The 21320-nt window shown below is 41.3% G+C and overlaps 1 protein-coding gene across 1 annotated transcript; it reads right to left on the bottom strand.

Moving 5' to 3' along the window:
• Window positions 1-6313: 6313 nt before the first annotated feature.
• Window positions 6314-14163, bottom strand: LOC142401464 (ubiquitin carboxyl-terminal hydrolase 2-like). The gene is made up of 12 exons (XM_075486901.1): window positions 13887-14163; window positions 10582-10629; window positions 10379-10502; window positions 9563-9674; window positions 9373-9483; window positions 9050-9114; window positions 8841-8944; window positions 8483-8563; window positions 8297-8375; window positions 7602-7709; window positions 7395-7515; window positions 6314-7101 (listed from the first exon to the last, which is right to left on the bottom strand). The coding sequence occupies exons 1-12, from the start codon at window positions 14037-14039 to the stop codon at window positions 6996-6998; spliced, it is 1212 nt and encodes a 403-aa protein (XP_075343016.1). The 5' UTR covers window positions 14040-14163; the 3' UTR covers window positions 6314-6995.
• Window positions 14164-21320: the final 7157 nt, after the last annotated feature.

The following is a 21320-nucleotide window of genomic DNA, read 5'->3' as shown; positions in this document are numbered from 1 at the left end:
TTTTTAATTTAGTTGGTCGGGTAGGTCCAATTTAACAACAATTAGGCAGATTTTGCACAAAGTAGTTTTTTGAATGAATGCTGTTTCTGCTTTATCTCATCTTTCATTAAAAAAAATAGCTTTGTAAGTAAACTAAGATGCAAATAATTACTTTCCTTTGTTAAATCAGCCTCTGAACCTAAACCTTGTACTTTTCAGAAATCATCTCATGTATTTAATAAACATATTTAATAAATAACTATTTTCCACCTTTCTATAAATCATTTTCTAGTGACTTGTTTTATTATCTTTTATCTTTGTCGGAATAAAGTCCAGATGGTACATCCCCGTATTTCTAGGTTGGTGATTCATTTTATGAGTTTAATGAGCATACTGTAAAATAAGGTTGTGTGGTCATGAAAAAGAGACCAAAGGAGATATTTAATTTGTGTTTCCTTCACATATCAGATACACTTTCCATCTACGTTTGAATGCAATTGATCTTGACCCAGAGCTTTAATTTAGTGTTCGCTAAGACTGAGAACGAAGGACAGGTCTTCATTCTTCCGAAAGGGTTTTATTAGGTTATTGTGGCTCGTTCTTTATTGCGTGTTTGTTGAACATCAGTCAGGAAGAACAAATCATCTTCCTGTAAGGCATAAATCATAAGGTGTGGAAAGAGCTACGGTGAAGAGCTACTGGTACCAAAAAAAATCTTATGACTGGAAATATTTGAGAAAATGCTCTTGAGATATTACTTTGTGAGCTTTCAACCACATCTCACCAGTGACTGCTTCGAAGTCATGGTCTTGTTAGTCCAACTCAGTTCACAGCAAAACACGGTAAGGTCACGTTCATTTAAACCTTTGATTTGTGAAAATAACATCGCGTCACAACGTTTCGTGAAATAGTCACATGGCGACTGTGAAATCAAATTGGTGAAAAAGTCATTGGGATGAGTCAGGGCAGTGGGGGGGTGGTACCACACGCCTGATCTGTCAAGAAGGAAAATCAAGATTGAATCCTATCCTAACCCTATAATGCCTGACTCAATAAATAATGGACAGAAAATCTTAAAGAATAAATAGATAAACAAAAATAATTTGCATATATATATAAAAAAATAAAGCTCCAAATCTGAAGCTTGTGTTTCAAAACTTAATCACATTTTAACCACTGATTTTATCTATTGTTCTTATTTCTTTCTTTTTTGTTTAAAATTTAAATCATGCTTTTTATTTCTACTGTTTTAATGTATCTCTAATCCACTTTGAACCACCTTGTTGTTGAATTGTGCTATACAAATAAACTTGCCTATATGTTTTTTTTTTGTTTGGGTCAAATTTCATACAAACATTTTCTGCAGATTTGAACTATTTCTGAGTAATTATGAGTTGCTTCAACAGCGTAAGCACTCATTGAAATATCAGTAAATATGGAAAAGAAAATCTCAACATAAAGTCTTCAAAATAGCAATATGCTTCTCCTTGGCACAACCAGCTGTGGGCTAATGTGATTCAGCCATTTTGGATTGTACCGTGTGATATATCAGAATTTTTGTATTTCAAAAGGGGGCAGAAGACAAGCATCAGATTGTACATGTACATATTTTACCATAAGGGGACGCAACAGGTCTCAGAAATGAATGTATCAGATATGGTCCCCACGGCATGTCTAAGGCTTTCAATTCATTTTACTTAGGAATATTAGTTTTGCCTTCAGTTGCTATTTCCATTTACATTTTGCTAATTATAAACTACTTGGTTAAGGTTAGGTAATTGAAATGAATGCATTTTGTCAGACACTGTACTAGTGTACATCATCAAAATATGCTATATGTGCTATTGGCAAAAAAAAAGAAGAAAAAACCTGAATTTGTATTGCGATTATTTCACCTTTTGTGGTCAGACCTGACTGATTAACTTCAGATGCTCTGTCAGCAGGGGTGTCATACTTGTTGGATCGCTTTCTCGTTACTTTTGCAAAGATTTAGAAGGTCTTTGTGCTTTTCCAGGCTTTTATTAATCTTTGCTGTCTCGTTTTGATAATTTTTTGGGATTAAATTTTGAGTCACAGCTAATCAGCAGCAGGATGCGCTGACAAGCCACCATTATAGTGACAAAGTAAACAACTGTCTAATTCAAATGAGACATATTATTATATTTGAGCTGTTTTAGATAAGTTCATCCCAATGCAGACCTAAGTTTTATCTCTCTGAGATATCACATGTGGTCACAGGTTTTATCCTTAGAGTTGAGAAGCAATTGAAGGTGAATACACAAATTCCAGTGCTGATAGCCACAGCTAATTTTCAACATGGAAAGACTCATTTATGGGATCTGTAAATTATTGTTTGTAATGATTCATCAGCTAGCAACAGAGGCGCTACAAAGTAACTTTGTAATAGCTGACACAAACCCAAAGGAGAGGATTTGTAAAATACGATTCAAATGAAGAAAATAAAAGGGTTTAAAATTTTGGGTGGAGATTGAAAAAATAAAGAAAAGGGAATTGAAAATCTAATTTATTTACAGGTGAATAAACATATAATCAGATCTAATACTGTAACTTTAAAAAAAATGTTTTACTCAAAAATCAGACAAAAACACCACTCTCCAACACTGTTACTTATATGCTTAAGACATGATTTTGGTGACCAAACTCTTTTGCTATCACTTTAAAGTGGACTTCAACCCACAAGGCCACCATGGTTTTATGGTATGATCATTAGTTATGGAAGTGTCAACACCAGGAGTGCTTGGTTACAATACCGAAAAGAGCCCGGTCACACATGCAGGCAAAACACTGCTGATACTCTGAGCTGTGTGATCAGCCCATATGGTGTCCATGGGAGCTGAAGGGACTGTGTGCCCTGGTGTGTGTATGATGGGGGAGGGGAATGTGCTGTATGTAGGATTTTACAGCAAACATTGAGCTCTCGGTGGCAATAGAGGATAAGTTAAAGGATGAGCAGAGGAAGAAGGCCTCTGAGGACAATGAATACATTTATATCAAGTATCTAATTAATGACTCCAGGGATATTTCAACCAGAGCTGATAGTAAACTATAGAAGTAGAGGTACATATGTCCTAAAAGTAGACCAAGGAAATTTAAGTAACAAATAAATGTCTCTGGTACCTGTTGATTGTTCCTGCACATCAGCTTGGAGGAATTTCAGGCCAGATTTATTTCAAAGTTCTTCTGTTGGAGGAATTTTTCCACCCACCAAACATGTTTCTTTATGAGCCCTCTCACATGCCCAAGGTGGATTCATGAACATTAACATTAGCCAGTATGAGGACGCCTTTGGTTAGTTAGAAGTTACTATGCACTTCTTTGGGATCAAATGGACTACTTTTCCAACCTCTTTTTCTGACATACAATTTTGTGAAGCTCAGAATTTGATCGAGCCATGTATTTTTTTTATTTTTAGATAAGACAGTTAAGATCCTAAAAGGATTCCCACACCGCTGTAAGTTCTACAATAAGACTGCACCATTTTCAGCTTTTCATTTGGACCAGGTGTAATGTATGATTACGTGATAGATGTTGCAGGCTTACATGCCTCTGATCCCACAGACTGAAGGTATCTAAACTATCATGTTGTGGCAGAACACAGTTAGTGTTACAGCAACAACAGAACTTGGCCCTGGTCTGATAACTTTATCTTTTCCACTCACTTGTCACAAACAGATCGTCTGCCCGAGCCCCAGAAACCTAATCATGCACACACACTCATTGACTGATGCACAAAGAGCTAACTCAGAGAAGCAACTAACCCTTTTGATCAAACATTTCTGAGCATTATTCTTCACATAAAACAGAATAATTCCACAGCATATAATCCTTTTCAAAGGAGTTTGTGTCCCTCGATGGTTTAGTTTCAGAGGTTAAAGACACTGACATGGAAACTAAACACTGTTGAACAGGTTTGGAAATCAGTTAATGCTAAATTATGAACAACAAAATATGAGCATTGGTCTTTAAAGTTTGAGCCATCTTCACATGAATCTACAAAATGTCATCAAAACAGTGTTCACAGCAACCTCTAGTGGTGATAACCTGTCATGTGGTCCTGTGTCATGTGTTAGTGATGTAATTTTATCCACCACAGGTAGAGTATTCCTTGAGCTCTAATTATTAGTAACTACAGAGGAATTAAATGATATTAAAAAAAGAAATAAGAAATTTCAGATTTTTCTATACCCTACACATGTCCAATGCCTCATGTAAAGCTGCACAAATAAGTGTAACACAATGTCACTTATTATGCAGTCATGTGAAAAAGGACATAGGTTTTATCCTCTTTGGGTTTCCATATAAGGCCATGAAAAAAAAGAAAATTGTCTTATCGTTTCGCTGTCGCGGCCACACGGAGCCGGCGTTCCCACTACCCCAAAACGATAGTTTTTGAAAACGGGTTCCAGAGTGGGAAAGTTTGAAAACGGCCTCGTTTCGTTTCCATTGTTACAGCTAAAACGTTTTTGCGTCAGTCACACGTTGACGCTGTGAGCCAATTTTAACACTTCTCTATTGTCTCACAGCGTGGCGTGACACAGTGGCGTGTGTACTGCATCGTTTCATCGTTTTCGTCTGGACCAGCAGCGCGTTTCCGTGTGGTCGCAAGAATTTTCGTACCCGTTTTCAAAAAAAACCTCGTTTCGTTTTCGTGTAGCCGTAGCCTTAGAATTAGGTAAGTAAAACCTCCAATGAAGGCTTTGTGGCCCAATTGTTGAAAAACGCATACTAAACTGCCCTCTTGGGAGCCAAAACATGTGTTAAAGTGCCCTCTCGGGGGCCAAAACGTGTGCTAAACTGCCCCCTTGGAAGCAAAAATGTGTACTAAAGTGCCCCCTTGGGAGCCAAAACGTGTGCTAAACTGTCCCAGAAGTGCCCTCTTGGGAGCCAAAACGTGTGCTAAACTGTCCCAGAAGTGCCCTCTTGGGAGCCAAAATGCGCTAAAGTGCCCTCTTGGGAGCCAAAACGTGGGCTAAAGTGCCCCCTTGGAAGCAAAAATGTGTACTAAAGTGCCCCCTTGGAAGCAAAAATGTGTACTAAAGTGCCGCCTTGGGAGCCAAAACGTGTGCTAAACTGTCCTAGAAGTGCCCTCTTGGGAGCCAAAATGCGTGCTAAAGTGCCCTCAAGTGCCCTCTTGGTAGCCAAAATGCACGCAAAAGTGACCTCTCGGGAGCCAAAACGTGTGCTAAACTGCCCTCTTGGGAGCCAAAACGTGTGTTAAAGTGCCCTCTTGGGGGCCAAAATGTGTGCTAAACTGCCCACAAGTGTCCTCTTGGGAGCGAAAATGCGCTAAAGTGCCCTCTTGGGAGCCAAAACGTGCGCTAAAGTGCCCCCTTGGAAGCAAAAACGTGTACTAAAGTGCCCCCTTGGGAGCCAAAACGTGTGCTAAACTGTCCCAGAAGGGCCCTCTTGGGAGCCAAAACGTGTGCTAAACTGCCCTCAAGTGCCCTCGTAGCCATAATGCACGCAAAAGTGCCCTCTTGGAAGCCAAAACGCGTACTAAAGTTCCCTCTACAATGGTGAGGACACACTATATGTGCCCTTTCTTTCTTTCTTTCTGCGCTTGCCCTTAAAAAAGTCTCTGCACGCCACTGGTAGAGTGAATCAAAAAACTAAAATCCAAAAATATTTATAGTAGATTGAGTGAGCAACAGAGAGCTACAAATCACATTTATGTCTCAAATCCTGGACAAAAATGTCTCCCACATTTTTTAAAAGCATTTCAGTCAGGTTGTGGTCTGGACTTTGACCATTTCAACACCTTGATGCTTTGACTTTCTGTTGTAGATTTGCTGCTGTGTTTGGGATCATTGTCCTGTTGATGACCCAGTTTAGCCAAGCTTTAGCTGTCAGACAGATGGCCTCATATTTGACTCTAGAATACTTTGGTATACAGAGGAGTTCATGGTGGACTCAATGACTGCAAGGTGTCCAGGTCCTGTGGCTGCAGAACAAGCCCTCTACCACTGTACTTGACAGTTAGTATGAGGTGTTTGTGCTGATATGCTGTGTTTGGTTTTCTCCAAACGTGTTGCTGTGCATTGTGACCAAACTTCTTCACTTTGGTCTGGTCTGTCAAAAGGACATTATTCCATAAGTCTTGTGGTTTGTTCAGATGTAACTAAATTTATTGCACTCCAAAAAGTCTTGATAATGCAATAAATTCTGATTGTGTTCTATCATCTCTGTGCTACTGTATCAGGTCTCAGGTTGAATGGTTAACAGCATGCAATAAAAAAAATTAAAATAAATTTTTTAAGCTTCACTTGCCTGGCTGGACAAATTGTGGTTAAATAAAAACAAACACATGACACAGTGAAAGTAATACATGTACGATTTATTGACTGTGAAATTAATTAAATGTAAAGTCAGGAACATCCTATTTGCAGGAAGTATAGATACAGTCACACAGCTGCTTTGGTATTTACTTTCCACAGTACACTCAGTGCACTGTTCATAAATACTGTACAAAAATAAATTTTCTTTTACATAAAACGTGGTGGAGCAAAAAAGCTTTGTTAAATTACACATACAGAATGCACCCCTGAGTGCTGACATCATATTAAATAGAATAAATTATAAACTGCAGTTCATGTTCAAGGCAGGTGCTCACACACTAATGTTCTTAAGGTTATTAATCTATATTCAGAGATAAATACACTCAACTGACAAGAGAAGGTATACATTCAGGTCCAAGGAAGACCAAAAAAATGTCTTTTTTTCTGAGTTCACCACTGCAGACAGCAAAGTTGTCACTCTGCTGTGCCAGAGACTGAATTTCCATTCTTCTCCCAATAATACTACATTACTCCACCTTCCACTTTTTCATATCTCCAAGATGAAGGTCAGATGAAGCTTTTCCTCCAGCTCCACCTCTCTGTCTCATATTCACAGTTTTTAATGGCAGGACTCTTCACTTGGTGGAGCTGTCTCCCTGTAGCCAGCGTCCATGTTTAGCCTCAGTCAAGTGCACTTTTCTTTTGGTCCCTTCACCTTGTCTACAGCCGACATATCTGATATTTGCTGTGTGACGGGGCGGCCAGCTCGTAGAACAGGACGTAGGCGTTGCTGCTGCGAACCTGGCTGGAGGAAATGGGGCTCACCCTGCACAGAGCACATAGTGAAATGTTGTCAATGAACACATCTGTAAGTATTTACATAAATCTCTCAATAAATACGGGTCCAACCATAGACATGGCGCCAGGTTTATAATCTTACAACTACAGCCAGTCTGTTCATATAATTCAAAGTGCCAAAGACCTAACGCACTGGTCCACGGCCAGAACAAGCTCATTTTCATTGGACAGCAGGTACATACAGCAAAATCAGGCTGCACAGCTTTCTGCCAATCTGATAAGATGATACATAAAGTAACTCAATGACGTGAGACTCGATACCTTGAGTCATTGTAGCTGTACCACTCCCCCAGTGCCGGGTTCCTGCAGTAGGCTGTGTAATGGCCTCCCAGGGTGTTTCCAGTGTGGTTGGATACAGCATACAGGTTATACACAGGGCGCTCTGCGGGAAGAGACAACACGACTGTCATTCAACACTGGTGAAGCTCTCGCTTCAACACAGCCGCCCTTCCTCTGGCAGATACTCACCGCTGCCCTCTGCGGCAAACTCCCGCAGGTCCAGATCTTTGAGAGGAAAGTTGACAAAAGTGGAGAGTTTGCTGGCTCGGACGTTTGAGTCAGAGAAGCGCTTCAGGTCTGAGGAAAAAGCTGAGTAAAGGACCATAAACTGGTTCAAAATGAGATGACTGTACTGTGTGTGAGGAATAATAAATGAGATCATACTTCACATGTACTTTAATGAGATGACTAACTTTTTCTAAAACATTGCTTGGAGGTCAAATTATGCTTTCCAGGTTACTTTCGTGTGCCATGTAGGCATCATGTTTTGTCTCCGTTAGAAAAATCATGTTATTAAATCATAGCAGAGTTATACTATGAGGAAAAGCTGTACGATGTGGGGAAGGGAGGCTTCCTTCTATCTTTTAGTTCTCATAACATTGTGTGGCTAGTAAACACAATATAAATAGCGATAGTTTCATTTTTTGAACTCCGACAACTCTGGCCCAGCTTCCTGATATGTTGTGCGGACATGTCTCCTTGCTGCAAGAATAAATGTGTTAATTGTCTCCAGCCACTCTGAGCCTAATTTTGAATAGAGAATTTTTCTGACAGCCTCATATCATTCTTATTTATTCTGCAGTTCAGCTTTCACTTGAGCAATAACATAAAAATATATAGTTCAAATACATCAGAATGCGGCAAAAGAGTGAGGGAAAGGATACGGAGTACAAGAATCTGAGGAAACTTCTGGATGCTGAACCTCTTGGTGCATTTTCGTCTGGCTCTGCATCTGTCACATGTCTGAGAGAGAAACAGTGTAGGCAGTGAGATGCTGCTGCATTTCCACGTATTATATCATCTTTACACAGGAATGAGAAATGTTTTCATAGTTATGCGAGGTCTCTTACTGGTCTCTCTTCTCCATCCAACACATCTTCTTTTGTAAAGAGTTTCAAGCAGTCCTTGAGAGTTATTTCACTTGAGTTCTTCTGCGGGGGCACAGAAACATCCACTCAGAAAACACGTTCATCACACTCCTGTTATTTACCTGGAATTTTGAACACACCTTTAACTTCACCTAACACAAAATTACAGTCGGACAACTGGTTCAAAACTGGTCTAAAATATAATTTCCATTAAAATCTCCACAATCTTTTTGTATGTGGTGTACTGTATGTGGACTATAGAGAAGAAATCACAAGTGCATGCACCCAGTTTGACAGAATATAAAGTAAGAGTGTTTTTTGTGTGTGTGTGTGTTCTGACCTGTGCAATAGGTATTGAAAGGTCCCAAAATGGATCAAACATAGTTGAGCTAAAGCCACAGGCGGTGCAGGTCAGACAGCTTTTCAGCTGCCCCACAAAGAGGTCTGCAGGCAGGATGGAAATGACACCAATCAATGAATATACTAGAAATTTTTAAAGGCAGGTTTAAGTCAATTATCCAACTATACTGTGGCACAAAAGTCACTTACCCACAACTTTGCTGTCCTCCCTCTCCAAGTACATATTCCACATCCGGCTGCCTTTTTCAACATCCCTGCAAATTAAACTTTATTTACTTCCAAAGCAAATGACTAAAAGGTTTTGAGGTCCGGGTAATGACAGGATTGGGAGTTGTTCAAATAAATCTGTCATCATTGTGGCTATAATAACTACTGTGTAATTATAAAGAATCATATAGTATATCTTGTGCATGCAAAGGGCCTTTATGAGCAGTGAGACGTGTCAGAGTCATGTCATGTTATAAATGACTAACTGGCGACAGAAGTGAGAAGCGTCTGATGTGCTGACTTACGTGAGGTGGTCAAAGTCCTCCACGGACACCCTGGGGCGGATTGTCACTCTGTTCACTTCATTATGGAGGCCGTCCAACAAGAAGCGCAGAAACTCCTGAGCATCCTGCTGACTGCAGAGAAAGAAATATTTACTCATCTCCAAATCTGACCAATCATTTGTTAAATACATTAAGCGGGAGAGAAACTTACTTGCAGCCAACAAATTTTGGAGCGAATCTCTGGATCTGACTTCTAAAATCAGAGGGACTGATGGAATCGTTGTTCACAGACGTCCACAGACTCTGAGTCAGCTTTGCGAACTCTGAAGCAGTGAAAAAGGAAACAAAAAGCGCGAGAAAAAAAAAAGACATTCATTAAAAGACTTACACATCAGCCACAACTCCAAGTCCACTGTTAGGTAACACTGGTCACCGTGGTTAAAGGCTATGTTCTTCTTGTAAACCTCGAGTCCTAAAACGTGGACGATACTTTAACATGTACCAGCCCACGGTAGCAGCCTCCCTCAGCAGGACTATACCTCCTTGTGTTGCAAAAACTGCTGAGAAGAAACCGATTCAGAGGCAAACTCCCCAGATGCCAGAGCATCCCAAAGATGTGTCGGAAAAGCCACAACACCACCCAAAGGAGCTGCCGGCAACGTCCCAGCAACAACAAAAAATGTCTAGCAAACTAAACCAAGTCTGCAGCTTTTGTGTAGAAGTATGACAAATGTTTACAGTTGTTCTTGCGCAAACAGTGAGCTGTGAGATTAGGGCGCAACCAATCAAAAGCTGCGTTTTCTGTGATGAATTATGGGGGAGTTATGAGGTCCAACCTCAGCCGGATGGACTTGGTTAGGTAACAGAACAAAGACCGGAGTTTGTGAAAGTACTGAAAATGTGACAATGTGCGACCTACTGCTGATCCGTAAAGTGGCTTAACACTTTGACAGAGTCCTCGACAGGTCTACAATGTTCGTCATCAGCCTGCTGACATGTGGTTTAGTAGGTCAGGGGCTCGCCATACCTTCCATGAGAGCAGAGTTGGTCCTGCTGTCATTTTGTAGGTCTGTGCAATGGATGTTCTTCAGACAGTAATCTCTCAGCTCTGTGGTGTTACTCAGACATTGTAGGATGGAGTTCATGAAACACTGGAAACAAAAACACAAAAATTAGAGAGGATTCAGGAGAACATGAGAACACGTTTGTTGAGCACAAGGTGACACTTACCGTGTTTCCCAGGTTCCTCAAACCCACCAAGCCCTGAGGACTCTTGTTCTGTTTAAGATAAAAGGAAGACAGTTTTATAGGTTTTAAAGAGTTCAGGAAATAGTATAAGCAAACACAAATTATTTTATGTTGACTCTTTGGCAACTTTAATGACAAAAGGTGTAAAGCCTGGGGCGAGCCACAAACCAGGACGACTGACGTGGATTATATATTTTTTCTTTGTTGGACAACTTAAAGCAACCTTATTTGGTGTTTTCTATTCATCTATGGAATTAAAGGGACACTATGACAACATATTCTCTTAAATTACAATCAAAACTGAAGAGAAACATGCTGCTAGTTTGCCCGCAGTGATGAAACTACTTTACAGCAGCAGCACATTCCTCAAGCATGAATAAGCCTCACAGGACTGCTTGGCATTTATCTAATGCATTCTGCTCAGTGTGACCATCACAATGTTGGCATGGATCTGCTGTGATCTCAGCTGCTGATCCGAATGCCTTGAAGAAATAGCACCGCTCACATGGCTGTGACATCACACCAGCATGTGAGAGAGGCCTAAGTGATAAATTCCGCTATGAATCTGTGGAACACAACGTGGAGTTGAAAGTGTGAAGTTTCACATCAGCGCTTAACTCACAAATCAACCGGCTCAGTTTGGCTCAATTCTGATGTCTCTGCTGGTGTAGCGTTAATCATCTGTGGTTTGGAGTAGCAAGGGTCAAAAAGCTACTGCACATGTGCTGACAGTTACTTTTCTTAATTCTGAATAGAGAGTATGCCCACAAAGTTCCACAACAAGTGTCTCTTCTGTTTTCATCACAGTTTAACTCACATGGGCCAGTATTCTTGATTTAAAAAAAATAATAATAATTAAATTAACTTCTTAAAAGCCGCGACATGAGACAGTCAGTTAGGATAACCCGTTTAAACGTGGACTGCTTCACACTGAAATATAGTCACTTCTATACTCTTTTATTCAAGATGTATGAACGTAATCCACAACACTTAATCACTGCGTCTATGGCTGCTTTAAACTGAACCATCATCATCATTATGGTTAGAAAGAAAGTTAATATATTAACTGGTGGAAAAGACATCAAACTAGTCAAATCAGCTGTAAAATCTTAAAGACTATTAGGCCACCTGCAGTCAAAACCTCAAATGCAACTGAAAAAGCTGGATTTGAGTCATATTTTTAAGATCTTGTTGGATTCTCGCAGGAACTTAAAATCAATTAATTAGTAAAATGAACTAAAATAGTTTTTCTAATCATTCCTCAGACCTGATGGTTGATGACAGCAGGAGCAACCAAAAACATCACTGACAAATCAACACAGTCACTAAAGATTCCTTTTACACAACTACAAAAATAAAGTCTAATTCATGAATATTTCTGTAATTATGACATGCCTGTGAGGGTTAACAGGCTTGTCACCTGTGGCCTGTCCTGAGCGTAGTAAGAACAGAGTAACATGATGAGTCGGAGCGACTCAGCACTGACATGCACCAACGCCTCTGCTGACGGTGGAGGAGCTCCATGTGGAGGCAACAGCGTCTAGGCAGCAACTCACTGATGGAAGCATAAATATGTGCACGCCCAAACTGGGAACTGAGGAACCACACATCAGCTCTGTTTTCGCACTTTAGCTCGTTGTCTTTCACTTGGTTGCAGTTTATCTTTACGTGTGGTTTTCACCACACGTCCTTTTAGTGCCTCATGATGCACCAGAATTTTTCAAACCCCTTATAAAACAGAACTGTGACATACACATGCAGAAGGAATCTGACAGATTCTTTTTTTTGTATTTTTCTCTCTTCTTCTCTGCAGTATTTAAAGGCGACCATATGGTGCGAGTCCCAGCCCGCTGCAGCACTGACCAGCGGGGCTTGGCACACTCAGCAGGCGCCCTCTGATTTAGAAAGACACGTCCAAAAGCCGAGGAAGCAATGCGTTCAGGTAATCTCTGCACTCTGAACAAGAACGCTCTCCACTGGTTGGCAGGACTTCAAAGAGCCACAGAATGTAATGTCCTGAACCTGCGATGGATGCCCACTCAAGGCAGAGTAACGTGGCGAGGAATGCCAGCTCTGCCACTCCCTACCACACAGTATGAACTGTGTGTGAAAACAGCAGGGCTGAGAAAAGTCCAGAACAGAACACACTTGTGGAAATACTGTACTGATCGGATTAACATTCATAAGCTTGATGTTTCTAATCTGAGGGTACTAAGAGATACAAAGTAAGATTAGTGAATATACTTTTCGAATGATAGAAAGCTTGATATATTGGGTTGAGTGGCTCTTTTTGAAGTAAAAGAAGCAGCTTCACAACATCAACATGGAAAATCATTAAAACTGTCCAATTCATTAGAAGGAGCTTCTTGGAGGCTCACAGGATCACCAAAGAAACTAGGACTGATCCTCTCACTAAACTTCATGATAATCCCTTCAGCAGAGGTGGAGATTAAGTTAAAACTAAGTTACTTGCAAGTTTAAATGCTGTAAAAAAATTTTTTTAAAAGCCTGTGAATTAAATGTGCACTGGGCCTCAGGCCTCGGAGTGCGGGGGTGTAAACCTGTGACCTCGGGCTAACAACTCGAACCCACATGGACGCAAATATGTGCTGACTGTGGGCAGATCCGTGTGAAACGGAATGTCCTGTGATAAGATGTACTTCCACGGGGACATTCCTTATCAGCAGCTCTCCTTCCTATTATGCAACAAACACCACACTTGAATTGTTCGCTTGATGCAGGCATCTGCTGGTGTTAACCCCCCCTGAACTGTGGTCCTGTGTGCTGTGTGCGCATGCGTGCGTGCACCTAGAAGTTCTGCATTATTGAGCCTAAGGGTTATCTTCAACCCTCCACAAACCTTGCTTTACCTTTAGTGATCACTGGGATTTTACTGTTTATTTCACGCAGTGGATTTTCCCTGCAAAATTCTCCTCTAACCTGTCTACATAATTTCACAGAGACTACACACAGTGTAGAGACACACTATGTGACACACTATGTGACACACAGTGTAGACACTAGTGAAGGCCACTTAGATCTCCTCGAGCATCCCTGTGGTGTTTCTACAGTATTTGTCACTGCTGATTTCCTGAACTAAATTTTACACAAACAGATCAAACTTTCAGCCAAAATATTTTCTGGATTGTTGGTATATATAAACAACATCATTACATTTTTAAGTGAAATGTAGCTTGTTTGTGTATGTTTTTGTAGTCTTTTTAAGAAAGATGAGAGGGGCGGGGGGTTGGGGGGCAGAGGCAGGAGTGCAGCGGTTCTGGACTCACCTTGGCCGGGTTGATGATCAGACCCATGAACTTGGACACCAGCATGGACCGGGACAGCGACTGGCTTTTGCGCCGCAGCTCCGGCTTGTCCAGGGGGGACGCAGCCGGTTCCTCCAGTACTGTCAACGTGTAGGAGTGTCGCAGAGACGGCATTTTGGCGCTGTTGAATGTTGGACAAAGTGAAATCCTGCTGACCAGTTTCTGTAGAGGCGAAGCTGAATTTAGTTTCCCGCTGTACGTGCTGTCTGCCTTCGAAGCTCCGGACCAGCGTACAACTCTTTAGTGATAAAAACACCGATGGCGTGCACCGGAGTTTTACTGCGTGCACGTCTCCTCCCACTGAGGTGACGGGTGTTGCCTTTAAGTGCTGTGGGAAACGTCTAAACTATAGTTTTTGGTGCATTGGTATCAATAAGCTGTGATAGAATTTATTAAAGGGGTGCTGAGAAAAAGTTATCCAGGTTTTCTGAAGGTCTCTGAAACGTCTTACTCGGACATCGGCTGCTTTTTCACTTATTTTCAATCCTTGGACCTGACCATTTTCAGAGGAATGTACTTTTTGTCTGTTTGTTTTAAGTATGACCTCTGAATCACTCCAGAAAAGAACCCGTGTTGTGTCTGCTCAGAAAATAGCCCATTTTAAATGCTTTATTGCTCGCTGCCAAATATAACACAGTTTGACAGACACAATTATACTTTTGCATTAACAAGTGGATTCCCAAATAAGTATTAGCTCTAAACTTGGCATATCTCAACGTGGTGAGAAGTGTGCTCGTAAAAAAATCAAGGGAACTGGATAAGTGGAGGCCAAAGGAAGAAGTGGCAGGTCGAAAAAAACCATCTACAGCAGATGAACAGTGTCTGTAAGGGATGTCCTTCAGAAAGAGGAAAAATCCAGCAAAGACCTGACACAGGACCTGAGAGATACATCTGGACCTTCAGCTGATCCATTTACTGTTGGCCTGGGCCTCAACATAAATGGTCTCCATGGAAGGGTGGCTGTCAAGAAGCCGTTCTTAAGGAAGGGAAACAGTGAGAAAAGGCTTAGGTATGCCAGATGATACAAGAAGTGGACTGAAAATCAGTAGCAACAGGTCTGATGGAGGGATGAATCCTCCCCAGAGCCCGGACCTCAACATTATTGAAGTAGTGTGGGATCATCTTGACAGAAAACGGAACAAAAGGCAGCCAACACCGAAAGAAGAGCTTAAGGATGTCCTTCAAGAAGCCTGGAGAACTATACCCAAAGAATGACAGAAAGCTTGTTTAAGAGTGTTCAGGCTGTGTTGAAGAATAAAGGTGCTCAGATTTAATATTGACTTTTAAGCTTGTTAGAATTGTGAAAATTCCATACAATTTCCATTTAAGTTAAACAATATTTCAATAAATCACCAAACATATTTCCCTGTTTTCTAAGCAATAACTAAAATGAAGGGTGGTTCAAGATTTTCTTATAAAACATTAAATATTCTCAGAAATATTCTCAATATCTTCTTGTAAGTAGAAGCACCTGAAACTTTTACTAAACTAATCTGAATTCTGAAACATTGTCTTCGGAATGAATAATATGAGCTCTAGCATTTGAAAAGCTACAATGAATTGAACTCCAATTGGCTTGAATTGGAATATATTATTTATGTGCCTTGAGGTGACGTTTGTTGTAATTTAGCGCTATATAAATAAACTGAATTGAAAAGCTAGAGGTTTAAGTAGTACTGGACAAAAGACTTATGGTACTTCTACTTTGAGAATTTACTCCATCTTAAATTACATTTCTTGTACTTTTCATATTGTTTAGCAGCTATCCTTATAGTAAAATGCACAAGTGCAAAGTTTCATTGCATCTTCGGTCAGCATAGAGGAGCTGAGAATGCAGAAACAACAACGCTTGCTCTGAGGATTTATTCCTGAGTCTCTGCCTCCAGCAGAGAGTCTGGCTGACTCTGACTTTTATCTCTGTGACTGATTTGACACAGTTCTGTGTCTGATAAGAAGCTTGATAGCTGAATTGTAAATCTTTTCATGCCTTTTAACCTTTTCCTTTTTTTACGTATGGCTGTGAGTGAGAGGACACTAAAATTGCAGAGCAAAGTCTCAATTCTCAAGGTCACGAAGCGCTATAATCAGGTGGCATTTTCAATGGAAGAGGTAAAACTGAGATTAATCATAAACAGCATGTCATTTTGTGAAGCAAATATAAATTGCTAAGTGTGTTTGCATCAGCATGGGTGGGAGAAAATGATTATTTAAAATGGCTATCACCATAGTAACATGAGTACTCAGAGTTTGGATCAAGTCTGACACGACAAGGTAAGCAATTTTTGTGGAAATATCATTTGAAAGACAAAACATTTAAATGAGAAGCGTCAATACTACTAACACGCCATGAAAAAAATGAAGGTGTATAAAATGCGTCAGTGAGGGAACACTTCAGACAATACTTAATCCATGCAAGCCTAACTTTGAGGGAGGGAATGCCTGTCAACCAGCACAGGGTGCACCACCCATTCCGACCTCCCGCCATTCCGACATCCCGCCATTACGACATCCCGCCATTACGACAAGCAAATGTCCTACCATTCAGATATCCCACCATTCCGACATCCCACCATTCCGACATCCTACCATTCTGACATCCCGCCATTCCGACATCCCGCCATTACGACAAGCAAATGTCCTACCATTCAGATATCCCACCATTCCGACATCCCACCATTCCGACATCCTACCATTCTGACATCCCGCCATTCCGACATCCCGCCATTACGACAAGCAAATGTCCTACCATTCAGATATCCCACCATTCTTACATCCCGCCATTCCGACATCCTACCATTCTGACATCCCACCATTCTGACAAGCAAACGTCCTACCATTCAGACATCCCACCATTACGACAAGCAAATGTCCTACCATTCCGACATCCCACCATTCTTACATCCCGCCATTCCGACATCCTACCATTCTGACATCCCACCATTACGACAAGCAAATGTCCTACCATTCCGACATCCCACCATTCTTACATCCCGCCATTCCGACATCCTACCATTTCGACATCCCACAATTCTGACAAGCAAACGTCCTACCATTCAGACATCCCACCATTCCGACAAGCAAACCTCCCACCATTCCGGCAAGGCTTTTCATATAAGGAAATGTGCGTTAGTCAATAGGTGAGTCCCTTCTTTCTGTGCATGAATTTTACATGTTTTAAGACATGTGCGCAGATGTGATACAGTCTTTAAAAGCGTTAAAGCTGCAGTCTGCAACTCTTTTTCAAGCATAATGCCTGGAACTGTCCGGGGATTCTGAAAGTAGTACATTAAATACCCCAATACAAAAAAAAAAAGAGTTCTCTAGGTCCCCTATATGTCCCGCTAGGTCCCTCCAAAGCCAGCAGGTTTGTTTACAAAATTGCAGACCGGACCGGTAAAAGGTAACCAATCAGGTTTACGAGCTGGGCTCTGCTGCCTGTCAATCACCGATTGTGCACGCGCGATACAAGGTAGGCTCGTCCCCACGCTTATTTATCTGGACTATTGAACTTCATTTCGGGCTAGTCTACTTACTGTGTCTTCTATGATCGCAAATGACAGGTGAGTTGATGAATGAGGAGTCGTGTAGGCGCATCTGGCGTGCACGTCTACGTGCACGAGTTCTCATGTGTTTTGAAGGGGCGGGACAGGAAGTTGAATAACTTTTTATTTTTCGGTTAAAAAATAAGCATTTCTTGCATTTTGCGACTACGGAGGTCACCGTTTTCAACTTCAAGCGTTCTGATAGATCATGTAAACTCTTAAAATGCCAAAAAGTAGGACTTTACATATGACAACAACAAATATTGCAGACTGCAGCTTTAAAGCCTGTCTCCCTCTCTCTCTGCCTGTTATTCTTCAAAGCTGTTTGAATGATATTAAATTAATACTGGATGATTTAAGGGTCAAATCTAAAGTCAGAGGGGAGGATCAGGTGAATGTGGGCTTATTTCGGATTTAACAAAAAAAAAAAAAAAAAAGATGATGGCACTCAGGTTCCATCCATAAGGGCTTTGTTGTTACTATTTCACTATAAATTGTGTGCGTAACAGCTGTCATGTCGGATACCGTCAGATTCGGACAATGTCATGAGTCCGTGGTAATTTTCAAAATGCACTCCAGGCAGATTAATGATATTCAAATAGTTTATTACATAAAAAGAAGCGACAAACATAGACAAACACTGTTCACTTAAACACAGGCAGGAGCAGCTGGAGACTGTCCGGCGGGCGGCCAGACATCCGGCGACGGGGGAGCCCCCCCTTCAAAGGATGGATCCCAGACATCCCAAAAAGTGGGTGGGAGGGAGGGAGGGAGGGGCTCGAAGCTGTGGGCTCTAGCTCTGTGGGCTCTCTAGGCTCTGGCGCTAGCTTTGGCTCTGGCCCTCTGGGCTCTGTGGGCTCTGTGGGCTCTGTGGGCTCTGTGGGCTCTGTGAGCGCTAGCTCTGTGGACTGGGGTTCTGTGGGTCTGTGGACTGTGATGTTGGAGAAGTGAGGGAGGATGTGTACAGCGTGGTTACCTTTTCTGGCTCCATGCCGAAAATGTCCTGCATCGCAGCGCCCCGCACACTCCTCGCCTTCCCCCAGACACGTGACAAGTCCTCAGTCCATGTCTGGAGAACTTGCTTCTCCCAGAAAAGAATCCAAAATGTCATTGGCCACCTCCAACTTCAGCCAAGAGCTGCTGTCCTGCTCCAAGCAGCAACAGAGATCCTCGACCAGCTTTAATAATGCCTCGAAGTCCGCTGCGTCCATCAGTGGTGAATTCCTTCTGTCAGTAAAGGGGGGGAGGGGGGGCAGGACACGGATGCGGACTTCAGAGGTGAAAAGCAAACTTGGTTTATTTTCAAAATCAACAAAAGTCAAAACAAGGCACGGCTGAGCCGGGTGACGAGACTAAACTGTGGAAAATAAAACATGGCGAAGGGAAAACAAAACAAAGAACATGACTTGGTAAAACATGAAATAACTTACCGGTAACTTAAAACCCCATGGACGTGACACATTTGGCCCCTTGGGTAAATCATGTGTAGCCTATCTCATTTCCAATGCTATGCATCAAAGCCTAGTACCACAAATGCATTCTATTTTGCAATTCTGAATCCAAAAGACTTAGGTTTCTGTATAGCATGTAAATCATATCAGAATGAAATAGATTTTTTATTCCTAATCCATTTTTCTATCGCATGAAAAATATGAAAGCATCTGGCCCAACAAAAAAGTTGAGACAGGTCAATATTTACCAGTGTGTAGCATCTACTTTTAACAATAGTCCATAAACATCTGGAAATTGAGGAGACCTGTTACAGGATCTTTGGGAGAGGCATGTCGTCCTATTCTTGTCTGATTTAGGATTCTAGCTGCTCAATAGTCCTGGGTCTCCATTGTCATGTTTTCCATTTAACCCATTGAGGCCGGGAAAGCATTGCCGCATCTCTACCTTTAAAGCCGGGGGCGCTGTTGCGTTATTCTACCTTTAAAGGTAGGGTAGGAGATCCTGGATTTTGAGTCCAGTGAAGCTGCATTTTGAAAATACACAGGTAAAAATTCCCAACCCTTTTCTTCACTTTCCCCCCGAAGGCACGCCTCTAGAGTACATGAACGAGCACGAGCACAAAGGTGCACGAGCGCTGTTCTGACAGCAAGCATCGATCGTTGCCGTATTTAGTATTTAGTATTTAGTATATGATAACTATACGTTTAATATTGCTAGGTGCTAGCCAAGCTGGCTCTAGTTTAGCTTCCTCCCAAGCTTCTGGACGCGTAATTCGTTCACGGAGCAGGGTACGCGCACAGGGGGAAGGAGGGGGAGGGAGCAGGTTGCAGTTTGATAGACGGCATCAGAATCCAATCATTGTGAATCATTGTGTTTTTCCTAGATTGTAAGTTCTAGAGGCCACTAAAACTTTTCATATTTGTGTCAAAACTTTTAATTAATTGGTTGCAATGGGGGTGTGAAGAGTATTTCAAGCAATATGTAAAAAAATGTTCCAGAAAAAGATTCCCTACCCCACCTTTAAAGCGATACTCCGGAGTAGATTCGACCTGGGGTCATTTGAACCGTGACATCCAGCCAAGTAGCCCACCCGAAGTTTTTTCGATCTTGGCTGAACATCAGCTGAGTTACTGAGTTATCTCGAATAGCTTCGTACAAGGGTTAATGGATCCTGGCAGTATCTCCAAAATTACCACACTAAAATCACATGCCATGACACCAAACTTCTAGAGTAGTACAAATATGGTCTGTACTCACAAAACGATGCATTTGGAAGTTTGAAATTAGTCCAGGAGTTTATTATTATCAACACAAGCCTGATAGCTTTTCTGCTGCTAAAGCTGCGTCGATGTCACTTCTGGGAGCTGGGAGCTTCAAAGCAAGATGAGGATTGATCTACTACTGTAGACAACAAAGCAAGGCTGCTCAATTTCTCCATTGATAAAATAATTTCACAACTCTACAACATAAAAATTCATAAAAAAAACATGTAGAATATAGCATATACTTAGCATATACTTAAGGAATAACTTAAGGAGAACAAACCGAGGAAATCCTTCTCCACTGAATAAACTTTTAATTGACTCACAACCTTAATTGCTTTTATGACGAGCAATGAATATAAAAAGAGTAGTTCAGACACATACAGTACCTATCAATACACACACATACACACACACACACACACACACACACACATACATAGTCACTGCCAAACACTTATGTAACCATAGATACACAACAGGCTCAGCATGGGAGGGAAGCCTTGCACTTGACCTGTGTTTTCAGTCCCAACATGTCAACAGAGCACATTAGAATGGCATTTATGTAATAGGTTACCTCACTGAGCTCAATGTAACAGACTAATGTCACACTTTACTCTCAAGGATGTCTTCTGATTCTTTAAAGCCACATCAAAATCTGTTGAACTTCACAGAAATACACAGCTATTTAAAGATTTTTAACCCTTATCTGTCGAGTCTTATGAGTAAATGTTTCGCTCTAAGGGTTTACTGGGTTTAGTGCGAGGAAGGGAATAATATTTATAAATCTGCTGCAAGTTCAAGTTTCAGTATCTGATTAAACATGTGCGTAAAACTAACTAACTATACAGTATTTACATTGCTGCAGATCGTGATTGTTACTTTTATTGTATCAATTGTGTTGCTTTAAAGAAGAGAGCAGTGAGTTGAAATCTTTTGTCAGGCCCTCAAATTTTGTTGGTAGTCCTTCAAACTCTTGGTTGTTGGTAGGTGTCCACCAAGGCGATAGTAGAGGAAGAGGAAGGTGACTGTTCGTCAGCAGGACTTAGTCAGAACTATAGAGGTGAATTTGAGGTCGAGCGTGGAAAAATGAACCTTTTGAATTTTAGCCCTGTGTCATGGAAGACTAAGAAATAAAC

This window comes from Odontesthes bonariensis, chromosome 16, assembly GCF_027942865.1.
Source record: "Odontesthes bonariensis isolate fOdoBon6 chromosome 16, fOdoBon6.hap1, whole genome shotgun sequence".
NCBI lineage: Eukaryota > Metazoa > Chordata > Actinopteri > Atheriniformes > Atherinopsidae > Odontesthes > Odontesthes bonariensis.
This window is presented reverse-complemented; position numbering and strand designations above follow the sequence as displayed.